The following is a 13672-nucleotide window of genomic DNA, read 5'->3' as shown; positions in this document are numbered from 1 at the left end:
CTGCCCAGCTCTGGCCTCTCTTCTTGCTCAGACAACCCATTATTCTTACATATCTGCCAAGAACTGCAACAGGACCTGTCAGCAAGCTGAAAGAGATCCCCAAGCAGCCTCAAGTACCAGAGGGCTGCCAAACCATTGCAACCACTCATCAAGAGAAAGGAAGGGAAGAAGGAAGGAAGGGTGGAAGAGACAAGAGTTTCTTAGCTGTCATCGAGGAAGCACAGTGCATGCTGCAAAGTGCCACCCTGCCAACTTTACGGCAGTGCCCATGTAGACAAAAAGGGTGCATTCTGCATGTGTGCTTTCTTATTCTGCAAGAAGCATAACTGGATTCTACAACCTGTGAAGATTATTGTATCAGACAAATTCACATTCATTTGCCCATTTTGCAGGCAATAGAGGGAGAAAAGCATGCCACCAGGACCATCCCATCTCCCCATACAGCCATTTACCACCAGCTGTCATGTGGGAAGGATCATTTTGACTTGCTGCATGTTGGGTATGCGTGTTTCAATGTGCTTTTAAGCCACCTTTCAGGGATTTGTATCCTACAAAGGATGGTTGTAATTAATTACAAAGGTTAGATGTGCCACCACTAGCTATTTGGAGAGACATCAAGCTATGTGTGAAACTGAAGCATCACATCACACATATTAGAAATTTTTCTAAGCCCATCTGCAAACCCCAAGTATCTGATTTGAAACACACAGTTAAGAAATCAATCCGCAGAGTGGTAGTCCTAGAACGAAAAAAGACAGAGCCAGCAGCTTTCAAGGATCTAGCTTACATCTCCCATCTCCATATCTGAGCTCTTCAATACAGCACTGGTGCAACCTGAACATTTAGGAATGAAAATGGATATCCTTGGCAGGCAGTTCATAATTCATCCTACCATGAGCAGACACCCCACACAAAGGGATGTGCATACATAACCGTATGCTAGCATACTATGACTTTTAAAATAAGTTTCTATAGTATTACAGTACTGAATTTAAAGAGAGTAAAATTCAGTTGACAAAGCAGAAAATCTAAAATGGAAGAACCAGCTGTTGATGTGCTTATCTTTTAAGGCCATGATCAAATGGTGTACATTTGTATACCCCTGACCTGTTGTTTTGGTAGAAGCCAAGATGACAGCATCAATCATTGCAAATAACAGAAGACAAGAAACTAGAGTGGTACAAACCACAGGAGGTTATAAGGAAACAGCAAAATCAGCAGATCTAGTAGTTCAGAGCCACCTTTAGCATGTGGCATCTTTGGGCAGCTGCTGGGGCCCCAGCAGTCCAACAGACTCACCTATAACACACACACAAAGCAGCAGCACTAAGTAGCTGGGAGCGACCATTTAAATATTTCCCATGATGCCCCAAATGATGCTACACTGGGGACATAATGGAAAACTTAAAATGGCTTTCCACTGCCCAGCATTCATTTAGAGTGCTTCCAGAACCCATCAATGTAAGAGGAGCCCCCAAAGGCCACTCCAGTGGGAACCCCCACCACAAGCGACAGAGGCAGAGTTCAGGTTCTGCTGCTTTCAAAAACAGGGCCGCACGTCAAGGTACTTTTCAGGCTACAATAAGTAGTTTTCAGATTTAAATAGTTTTAAAAAGCAAGGGGGAGATTCCCCCACCCCACTCCGGTTGGATTAGAGGGTGAAAAGAGAACTGTGGCACCAGAACTTTTCAGGGGGAAATAGAATTATTCTGCTTCGAGAGCACAATTTATTTCACAATATTTATATGTACCACTTGATTGTAACAAAACCTCATGGCTCCTTGCTTAAGGGAGAATCTCTATTTTGTCTATTTAAATAAATTTATTTTTCAATTTTATACCCCACTTTTTCTCCAAAGAGCTCAAAGCAATTGACTTGAAGTCCTCTTCTCACTGACTCCCACCACATTTTACCCTCACCACATTGTATCTTCAAAGGCCTGGCCCAGGATATTTTGCTATCTGAGATGTAGGAAAAGATGGTACACTCTCTTTCCACATACAGAAACCACATGGAGAGAGGCAGGTGAATCTTCCTTCAACACTGGTATGGGATGGCTTCCTCCATCAAATCTGATGACAGCTCACTAAATCCAGGGGGCATAGGGCAGGCCACATAGTACACATGCAGCTCTGTCCTCTTAACACCTCAAAGCTACCCAGAATTCACAGCCTGAAGCAGCTGCTTCACTCTACCAAAGGGTAAGGTCCGGCTGAATGTTGATTACCCCATGGCCACCTAGTGAACTTCAAGGTTCAGTGGGGATTTGATCCTTAGTCTCCTCAGTCCCCATCTGACATTCTAACCACAATGAGGGGCATGCTTGACTTGTAAGCACTGAATAATAATTGGCAATCTCTTGATTCTTCGAAGAATCAGGTTTGAAAGGATGTCATCCACAAATGCTACCGGAAGTATTACAGTTGTACAGCATTACATATTCTCCATCCCAGTTCAGTTGTATGCTATTTATATCCTCATTTGGTTACCACATTTAGTTATCATTGCAGTTGATACCTTGGTTAATAAGAGACTTGAAATGCCTGTGATACTTATCAAGTTCTGGCAATGCTCTCTTTTTAGGGTAAATGGCTTCTTAAGGCACCTGCTGCTACAGGTTCTGAATGTAATTTTTAAAAGCAAAGGAGGAGAAGGAGTGAAAAAGATTGCCAAATTACACGGTGAAAATCAAGCATATAATTGCATATCTGATAAAATATCAGATGGCATACTTTATCAAAAGGTGAATAACTGGGTGTGTTTTGCTTAGAGCAGCTGAGCAACAAGCTCACTGAATAAGCCATGCAAACTAATGAGCAGAACAGAGAACGCAGCCTGGGGTCACTCTTTTCCTCCACAGAGCAGCGGCAAAGCATCTTTCCATAAATTGAACAGTATATCATTTAAGCAGAAACAGCAGCTCTCCACCCCCCTCTCCCCAGTCCTCTTGTACGCAATGTACCATTAGCCTGCAAATTCATGGTAACCAGACAAATCAAGAGCAGAGGAGAATCTAAAAACAAACCAACATAAAAGTTTGGCAGGATCACAAAACATGTCAGTTCCAAGACATAACATACCCCTTAGCTGATGGGAATTAAAAAGGCGCTTCCTCTGTTATGAGGCAATTTCATGCACTTCCGCTTGGAGCATCCAATATCCACCAATGTCAGCGAAAATGCTAAGCTAGATGGATCGCGGCTTGAAGCTGCAGTAGCAATCCCTGTACTCCCAACAGAATGCCTACTGCACTTAAGTGCTGTGAAGTGTCTCAAGAAAGCTAGAAACAAAGAAAGGGAGCCTAGGTGAAGTAAATCTCCATTTAGCTGGGTCCCATTTAGCCATAACAGCTGCACATTATTTGAAGAACTTCTGCTGTTACCGTAACATTGCTATTTAAGCTGGCAAAGTACTATATCCCACTAGTGAGCAGCAAAACAACAGGGGTGATGGACTCCAGCTTTTGCCAACAAAAAGTCATAGCACCACGCCTAAAAATCTGAGTGCAGAAGACTCTCAATGCCAGCATTCCATACAAGCCCAATAGGCCAGTTCCCATGACTAGAGTTGAGTTGACAAGATTTAACACACACCTCTCTCTCTTTTTTTTTTAACTTTAAACAGCATGAAAGGGGAAAAGTGAAATAATAGGCTCTGGCATGTGCCAGGTGTACATTCAAGTTTGCTCAAACAGAAACAGAGATGGAAAAGTAGGCTGCACGAATGCAAAAATAGATAGGAAGAGCAGTGTGGTGAAAAGTAGGGTCTACCCCAGTTATTTCAGGTCAGGAGATGCAGATGTACCCTGGATCTGCCTACCTCTCCCTCCCTGCCCCCTAATTTTCTTTGTAGCTAGGAAAACAGCAGTGGCAGTAGTAGAACAGCTGCACAGTTGCGCTCTCTTCTGCCTTTAAAACTAGGAAGAAATGAAAAACACAGAGAAATATTGCCCCTGCAAAGAGAGCTGTGATCCAGGCTGTCTCCAGTCACCACCAGTTTACTGTCATCCAACAGCACAGCTGTGGCTAATTTTGTTCTTCCTCAAAAATCATGGGAGTCCCTGGTACACACGATCAAGGGAAACCATGCCTGTTGCCATGGGCTGATGGGAGCTGCAATCCAAAACATCACCAAAGCCAGTTTAGGTGATCACGAATGCGAAAGAGTGAGACTTGGGCTCGTGTGCTCTCCCTCCACTCTCTTCCTGTGTCCATGAAAGGAGGTGAATGCTTTTGCAAACAAAGAAGTGAAACATTTTACTCTCCTCTTGCACACAGAAGGGGCGAATGCAAGGCCAAGGCTCCTCACACCTCATTTGCAACCACCAAAAACCAAGGTCTGAACCAGGCCCTAGTCTGCTCAATGTGTATTTTACAAGGATATTAAGCCAAGGAATCTCTTAGCTACCAAAGAATGAAGAGGAGGGTGTGTAAGACAACAGAGAACTATCCCATCTGGCTGATTGGTGTCTCAGATTTTTCCATCTATAAGACGCTCCCATGGATAAGACCCCACCCCCACTTGTGGCAACAACCAATCGCCAGTCTACCCCCAGCACTATCCGTGTATAAGACACCCCCTAATTTTTGACATTATTTTTAGGGCGAAAACCTAGTCTTATACACGGAAAAATACGGTACTTTGAGTTAAGTCCCACCAAGTTCAAGAGGATTTACTCTGATGTTCACTGCAGACTTAGATAATGCAAGAGCTTCTACATAAATGGAGGATTTTGTGTGTGTGTGTGTGTGTGTGTCTGTGTCTGTGTGAAAGAGAGGTCCATCTGTCAAACCTTAGTTATTCAAAACTTCTAATTAATTATTTGACTATATCAGAGCATACCTGTGTTAATATCATTTGGGTTGAAGTGTTTTGCTCACAAAAATTGAGGTAAGTGAAGTTCTATTAGCATGCAAGAATATGAGTGTTTATGGGATTAAGCTACTTCTCCCCATTGATCATGCTCTGTATCTCTGAATCAACAGCACTGTTAACATTAACAGCAATAATAACAGTAATACATTGATTTTATCATTTATGACTGCTCTTTTAACGACATAGTTAATAGAGCAAGATGTGATGCGCACAACATATAGGTCAAAGTTCTTGATCTGCAGCCACAACAGACAGCTGTCACCTATATTCTATTGATAGTAAATTATCATCATACCAGATTTCCAGTTTTTAAGCTTCATACTAAGGAAAAGACATATCTTCTAGCAGGGATGGAACACTTCAAGAACACATAAGATCAGTTACAATCCAAAATGATACGGAAGGATCTCTGAATTACAGCATCATCTTTCCACCAATTTTCCATTGAGTGAAGCCACCTGTGTCCTGGCCGACAACCCAAATAAAATAAAGAGCTATTCATGGCCACAGGCCCCATTAAAACATAGCTCAGGTCCAAATGGCAGCATGATGTTAATGAGAACCAGGAGATATAAAGCCAAGGAGCACAATGCAGCATGATTTATTCCTTCTGCTCAAAGTGGTTGCCAAGTAGAATCAGCCCATAGCAAATCTTCAAACAGGAGGAGGAGAATTTGCATTTAGCAATGCAAATTCTCCTCACTTTCTTTTTAGCCTTCCGAAGCCCCCTGCTTACTGGGGTAGAGAAACAATTTTCCTGGTTAAAGCTGCTTTAAAAATTGCTAAGAGATGGAGGGGAAATGGCATATTGTACTGCACTCCTCCAGCTGTTCTTCTTATGCACCAATCCAGGAAGGGGAAAGACCCCAACAACAGGCTTCAGCAAAAACTTCAGTTCACATTTCTAAAACAAATCCACTAGAATGCTTTTCCTGTGGTTCTTTAGTCAAATACCCCTCATAATGTACCTCAGGAGTGATCGGTCTGATAAGCAATGCCTCAGATGTGGTTGATGCTGAACATCTGTCATATCCAATAATCATCCAATGAAGATGAATAATAAGTTCCTGAAAGGTAGTTTGGGTTTCACAATCAGCCATAAATCTCTTCTGGGTTTAGGCTCAATATTTGTGGAGACATCTCCAATAAAAATACTACCTATTTCTACAGTAAAAATAGCTGCCGGGCTGCGCTTGCCCCACAATAAAACCATAAAATTTGATAATCATGTAAATCATCCTTGGTAATCCTTTGTTCCAAAAGCCTAACGAAGTAGTTTGAAGCAGGGAAACTATAGTTTGGAAAGTTAAAAGTCACATGGAGGAAGGCTGTGTGAAAAATTACTTCAGAGAGTGATTATGCCCCCTCCAAAATGGTCTCTCAGCCTTCAAGTGGAGGTGTTCTTGTGATTGATTTAAACATCTTTTTTTTCTACTTGTGACTTTAAGATGCGTTCAGAGAAAATAGAAAATGGAGAGACTGGACAAATGTGAGAGAAAGAGACCTTCAGCTGATAACAGACAACCCAATCTGGCAAAGCTCATCTGAGAGTTGACTGAAAGTAGATTGCCAGGTTTGTTGGACTGTGGTCATGGAAGACTTGTGCCTTCAGCCATTTCCTACCCATCTTAGGACTGTTCACTTGTTACAATCCCTATATGGAAGCATTATGGAACAGTATTCCCCAGCCTGTCTTCCTCCAGGTGTTTTGGGATACAATTCCCATCAGCCCTTGCCAGTATGGAACTCTGAGAGATGTAGCTCAAAACATCTTGAGGAAACCGGGTTCGGGGAAAATGACATAGAGCAACATTCACCTGGAAGCTGCTTTATGATAATGCGATAACATGGAGAGTGCCTAGCTTAGTCCATTTGTATGAGCACCATAATGGTGTAAAAGCTGGATGCTGTCTCAAGCTGTTTTTTCCATGGCAAGCAGACTGCTCTTTGCTTTAGCATTTCTGCGGCTTCACTGGATCAGTCCCCATCTTTAAATAACAGCAAACAAAGACAAAATAATCATTTAATGTTTACCACAAGCTACCAGGGCACTAAGTGGTATAAATGAACCAGCGAGTGCATGTTTTTTTGTTTTGCTTTTTAAATCCTTTTTACTCACCCTTCCCCCACACACTTCAGAGCACTCAGAAAAACTAAAACTCCCATCTCCCTCAAGGTCCCTTGGGCAAGTCTGCTGCCAAATAAAAGCCGCTGAACCTAATGAGGGAATTAAAAATTCATAACTTGATGAAAGAAGAAAGTTTGGTTCCACTTCTGAGAAAATGAAAAACAGTAATTCACTCATAGTTCAGAAATGTTTCTTGAGTGGGTATATCTAGCTAACCCACATATGATAGAGGAAAAGGATATTCCAAGCTTTTTCAAAAATAATGAGCAATGTGGTCAAAGTCTACGATTACCTGGTTCGGAATAAGAATTTGCCCAGTTCATAATGATGAAATGGATTACAAACTAAGCAACGATCTCCCCAAATGTTCTTTGCCAGCTCAGAACGTAATTTTTTTTTTCCTGAGCATGTGTGGTCAGGATTCAGTAGACCACACACCCTAAGACAGCTACTTTAAAGTGCCAAGCCTCAAAGTCCTTTAATGTTAAATCTCTCCCTTTCATTGTAACTCACAAGTTAATTACTGTAAACTATGGAACTTTACCAAGTAGGTTTTTCTATTAGGCAAGTATCTTCTTTGGGGGCAATCCGCTTGATTTTTTTTTTCTTGTAAGTGTTGCCCACCCTAGCCCCAATCATACCTAAAATTCCCACACATATCTCTCCCCCCCCCTTTGGATTGCTAGGCAACTTTCAACCCATGACTATAATGCTAGAATGATTAAGTGATGCATGCAGCACCTTCTGTGAGCATTGCAACCACTCTAAGCTCAGACTGAACTCTGAAAACAGGTAAGCTTTTCCACTGACAAAATTCATAATTACCAGATCAAGCTAAGGGGGATTCTTCTATCACCTTCAAAGCAAACGGCATCATTCTCAATCACATGAAAATCCCATGAGAGGGGATTTTCAAAATAAAACTGCTTACATTTTCTCTCCTTGTCACTTTTCTTACCAAAACGGAAAACAGGAGAGGAAAAAAAGGTCACGGTCTTTCCCCCTCCATTAGACAAATCCTTACTAGGCTTGTAGCATTCACATGAGATTCATTCTCTTTTCCACATGGGCCATGTCACCAGCCCATATGGACAGCTGAGAACTGCCTCTCAGGAGGATCATCCATGTGGTCATTTTCAACAGATATGAAAGGCAGAGGGAATCTCTAAAATGCGACTATGGAACTCCCTTTCTGCAAGTCATCCAAAGATCAAGGCTACAGGCTGTTCAGAGGCCATGATGGTATTGAGTACTAGAGAAGAACACACTGTGCACCACCTACATCCTTGTAAAAATGTTAGCAAATTCATTCTTGTAACATATAATTTTCTGTTTGGTATTAGTTATCCAGCTTGAGCTTTGAGGCTAAACTAATTAATGCTGTACATTAAAATTAAGTTTTGTCCTGCATGGCTGGCAATACCCCCAAAAGGGTTTCTGTACATTCAAATCACTAGTTTTCAAAGACTGCAAGAGATGCTAATAAATACAGGAGCTCAAAGGGTTTGGTGCCTCCAAGTGTGGGTCATATTGCTTTCGCTATTCTACTGCTTTCTCTATAACAGGCATGCCCAACTCCCAAGAGACTGTGATCTACTCCCAGTACAAAAAACCTGGCAGTGATCTATCCATTGTCATTGGTGGGAGGAGGAGCATGCGTGGGGTGGGTGGATTGCCCAGAGTTGTTGAGCCTTTTGGGGGGAGGACTGCACAGAGGTGTTTTTTTTAGCTTTTTCCCTGTAACTTTTTGTACACGGTAAGGATCCCATGATCTACCAGTAGATCGCGATCTACTGGTTAGACATCCCTGCTCTATAACAACTGGATGCATGCCTTCTCCTTCAATCAACTCCCAAGTGTAATTATCTATTGGTGCATCAATCCTTCACTTTATCTAGAACCATTATATTATTCAACACCTCTCTTCTACACTAATTTCAGGGGCTCTTCTTTTCCCCTGCCATGTACTTGCACTATTTCGCTCCCATTCACAAGTATTTAATTAAACCAGTCTGGATTTATACTGAATTATTAAACACTTTGAGACACAGCTCTGCACAAAGAGTCACATTTGCACAGATGGGGGGTGTAAACAGCTATTTTAATACTACTGTCTATATTATCTGTATTCTCTTTATTACTGCACGTTTCTGGGGATTACTAATTCTCCATTAAAAGCCAGAGTGCTTTCTTGAGAACCCCATCTGTGCCTGTTTGAAAAAATTATAACTGATTGGTAGATATTACTGACATAAAAAGCTACTGCTGCTTTAGGAGTGAATTCTGGGGTTGGGACAGTCAACAAAGCATTAATAGGAGGTAAAGGAAGGCACTTCTGAAGGTACTTTAGGGCTTTAAACGTAATCATTATTCAAACAAACAAACAAACAAACAAACAAACAAACAAACAACTAGCACTTTGAATCTGGGCTGGAAGCAGACAGGTAGCTAGCAAAACTGTTGTGAAATTGGAAATACATGATCAGAGCAAGCTGTCCCAGTTAAAAACCTTGCAATTGTATTTATTTTCTGAATTCACACTTCACTGTTCAATATAATGTCCCGTATTTACTGTTTAGCCAACAATATGCAAACAACTTACACTGTTACAGTGCAAACAGGAAAAATGTTACAGGAGAGACTTTCTAGCAGCTCATCATATTCTATGGTGACAGTGAACTGACCTTTGGAATTATGTTTTGTCATCTGTAGCTCCTGGTATTGCTCTCCCTGGTCGCAATTGGTTCAGTTTAATTTCTCTTAAAATTTATTCACCTCAATTTATAGTCATTATAAAACTATTTGCCATCTTAATTTAAACAAGAGAAAACAAGGTAATGTCTTCATGCAGGGTAACATCAACCTGAAAAATAAAACAACTTACCCATTAGCTTCATCTTGGCACTGTAGCTCCCAAAGTATCTGTCATCAGTGGTGGGTGTGTGACATTCATACTCGCCAGCATCCCTGTCTTGGAGCTCCTTGATATGCAACAGAGCAGAATCCCCTTGGACCCTCTCTACATAGATTTCTCCGCTACGGACACGTTGGGTGTAGATCGCATAAGGGAAGGATGGGTCCATGGTGCTAACAATTTGTACCTCCCTTTCTGGGGCAGATGGGAGATATATGGACCACTGGAAATTCTGTTCTGATGGTCCTTGGTAGCCACTGACTTTGCACCAGATAGTGATGTGGGAATTTTCAGTGCGGTATAGAGGTCCGTCTTGAACGGTGACTTGACGTTGTGCAAATGCCAATCCTGAGGGGAAGAAAACAACAAAAGAGTTCAGATACATCTAGCTTATTAAATAAAATAAACTCATATACTACTGTTTTTAATTAACTGTTCCAAAGTAGTGTCTTTCGTTACACAACTCACTCAGGTTTTCCAAAAAAGGCCATTATTAGAAAGCAGGTGAAATAGGTCCATTTAAGAAGAAAAAGAGGGTAAGTTGTTTGTATAACAATGTAAATTTATTGTCCTAGCCAAAGGCCATGACAAAGGCCATGGCAGCAATGGTACCAAATAATACAGATCATGTATCCATAACAGGAGCCAACATCCATGATGCAAGAGAAAAGCTGTTTGTTTCTCAGGGTCATGAGGGGATCCGTGATCAAGCTACAAACATTTACACTTCTATTGAAACATTTTTACTTCTATTTCCACTTAAGTCAATAAATAAACCTGCTTCCTAGCAAAGGAGGCTCTTGTGCAGAAATGAACATCAATATTGATTGATTTTTTTTATACTGAAGTTCATGGGCAAATCCTCAAAAGGTAGCTTCCAATACATAAAAATACAATCAATACTCAAATTTAACCATAATCTTCTTTTGCTTCATAGAGGAAATTGCATGAATGTTTGTGTGGAATTTTTTTTATTTCAGAAAAAAGAACCGATTTAAAAGAATACCCACCAAGCAAGTAACAAGGTCCTTGTAGTTTTCTACATGTACAACTGCTGACTAACCATATATGTCACCTCAGGGCCCGTCCATATCCTGGCTTAATGTGGATTGTGAAGCCCTTGTGCCCAGGGGCGGCCTGCCTCATTTTGCCTCAACCTGCAGCTCCCACCTCCTCTGCTCCCCCACCCTCAATGCTGAAGCTGAGATCACGTGGTTTCAGTGTTGGCTTCCAGGTTTCAGCAAGATGTCACTGGAACCCATAACCGCTTCTCCTCAGTTCTCTGGTGGTAGGGTGGGGTGTGAGGCAACTGCGGTTGAGTTGAAGAACTTATCCACCACCACCAAAGGCACCCCCCACCCATCCACCCACCCTGTTGCTGGAAAAATAGTGGCACCAACCAGAGCTCATCTGTGGTGGTAACGCCCATGGCAACTCCTTCAGTATGCTTCATGGGCGGGCGGGCCCTGGCCTTTCTTTAATTCTTCCTCATCCATGCAGGATTATTCTACAACAGGCTTCCTCAAACTTGGCCCTCTAGATGTTTTTGGCCTACAACTCCCATGATCCCTAGCTAGCAGGACCAGTGGTCAGGGATGATAGGAACTGTAGTCCCAAAACATCTGGAGGGGTGAGTTTGAGGAAGCCTGCTCTACAACTACTGCTGTCCCACACTTTCTACTCCCTAAATCTGTAGATTCCCTATGCAATCAATGTAGGTCTCCTATTAGGATTTTCAAACACAGGGATTTTATTAAGTTGTCCTTTATCCTTATTCACCCACATACATCAATAAATGAAAGTTTCAACATGCCCTCTTAACTCTTCTTACAAGGTACTATTCAAAGGTTCCTCAGGGGACTGACTGTGAGTAACTTTTGTCACCAATACAGCTTTCCTCTTAGTGCAATCCAGCATCTCTCTCTCCCAATTCTCAAATCTCTTGGGAAACATTCAATTAGAACTGGAGAATCAGATGCGTAATCCAAATGCCTTACTAGCATACATTATAAACATTATAAAACCACTAAGACAGAATTCTATGTATGGATGTAGTTAAATGCTCCCAAATTATATAGCGACTGAGAAAAGAGCCAAGTTACAATAATATATACGCAACAGCAGTAGAATGGTCAAATTGTAGAGTGTTTGGAATGGAAACTACTGGACTAACAGCATTCTAATTTTTAGTCAACAGCCTTTAATTGTGTAATTTTAATATTTAAAATAAATCAATGAAATCTACTAGCCTACAAAACATCTACTACCTTGCTAGTGGGTGGCTAAGGAAGGGCTGAAGACGTGCGTTCCTCTTCCAGCAGAGGGATTCCCTCCTATGACAACCCACTCTTCTGTGCTGAACAAAGAAGGGCCAAGTAGTGCTCTGCATAATCCTATGCAGATTTATATATGGAATACTACCTGGCAAACTTATACAAAAACACACTGAACAGCTTTTAGAGTTTTAATCAGCCAAGTGAAGCTATATGCCTCTGAACAATAACATATGATCTCTGAGAATAAAGAGGCAACTTGAACTTCAGATTATGGAACTCCCCATGGGAGGTGCAAATGACCCCAAGTGCTCCAAATTTTAAGTAGGGCTTAATACACAATGTTTATCATTTTTCTAAAAAACACACACCATGGGCTGTTATTTTGAAAATCTATTCTTGAATGGGCACCATTTCTGTTTGCTGTTTGATTTAAAATAGCTTGTGTTTTGAAATACTAGTTGTACTACTGCTTTTAAAGTATTCGTTTCTGGGTGTTATTGAGTTTTATGGGATATAAGTCACCTTAGGTGGACTATGCCCCAAAAGGTGGTCCATAAACTATGAACAAATAAACTCTAGGCCTATTTAATACATGATGTACCCTGGTTGACGTTGCTAAGCAATATCAAATAAAGATGATTAAAACTGGATTTTTTAAAACCCTGACTTCTTAACGTTATCTTTATTTTAACCAATTTAACTAATAGTAAATAAGTTTCTATATATTTACAATTTCCATATTTAACATACAATTGCCGATAAAATGTTTTTGCACCAAGCTTCTACCACAGAAGAGATATTATATGGAAGATCACATTCCGTGGTGACACGTGAAAGACGCCAGGGTTTTAGCCAGCTAGTCATGCCTCTTCTGGGATACTGCATTCCATTAAACGTCCCCCCACCCTCAAAACTTAATGTGAAGTCTGCACCCACTGAGCATGCTGAATCCACAATGGGCTCTATGGCTATGGTTTATGTGTGTGAAAGGTGCAGTTTGGGCTAGAACCACATTGAGAACGAGTTTGAACTCACACATGCCTCAGTTCAAAGAACATTCCCCAAGGCCATGGGGGCATAAACAAGAGGCAAGCATGTCAGTTTCATTTCTAACATATCTGTTAAGCAGCAATTAATTTCTCTAGGATGCTTGCAAAACTGTGACAGAGAGAAGAGTTGTGATGAAGATTACTTATGAATGTTCAGCTAATCCAGTAGATGAACACCCAGTCCACATTATCTTAAACACACACACACATATAAAACCCTATGAGGCTGGACTTGAAAGAGCATTCATGTGCATGGAAAATAGACACAGAAAGCAACATGTTAAGTAATAAATATAGGACAAGGATGGACACTGACAGTGGAAGAGGTTTCAAAAGGTGGCTGCATATCCATGCCAAAAGGTTAAATTTGCATGTCCTAAACACTTGTGTACATAGTTGGGGAGCACTGGATAAGTTGCGGCAAGTTTA

The 13672-nt window shown here is 41.2% G+C and overlaps 1 protein-coding gene across 2 annotated transcripts in view; it reads right to left on the bottom strand.

Annotated features, from left to right (window-relative positions):
• IGSF3 (immunoglobulin superfamily member 3) overlaps positions 1-13672 on the bottom strand; it is a 122035-nt gene that overhangs the window by 75831 nt on the left and 32532 nt on the right. For both annotated transcript variants that reach the window (XM_082220719.1, XM_082220720.1), the window contains exon 3: positions 9889-10266. In XM_082220719.1, the coding sequence (XP_082076845.1) occupies positions 9889-10266 (378 nt within the window). The remainder of the gene's footprint in view (positions 1-9888; positions 10267-13672) is intronic.

Source organism: Podarcis vaucheri, assembly GCF_965113315.1.
Source record: "Podarcis vaucheri genome assembly, chromosome: 4".
Classification (NCBI taxonomy): Eukaryota; Metazoa; Chordata; class Lepidosauria; order Squamata; family Lacertidae; genus Podarcis; species Podarcis vaucheri.
This window is presented reverse-complemented; position numbering and strand designations above follow the sequence as displayed.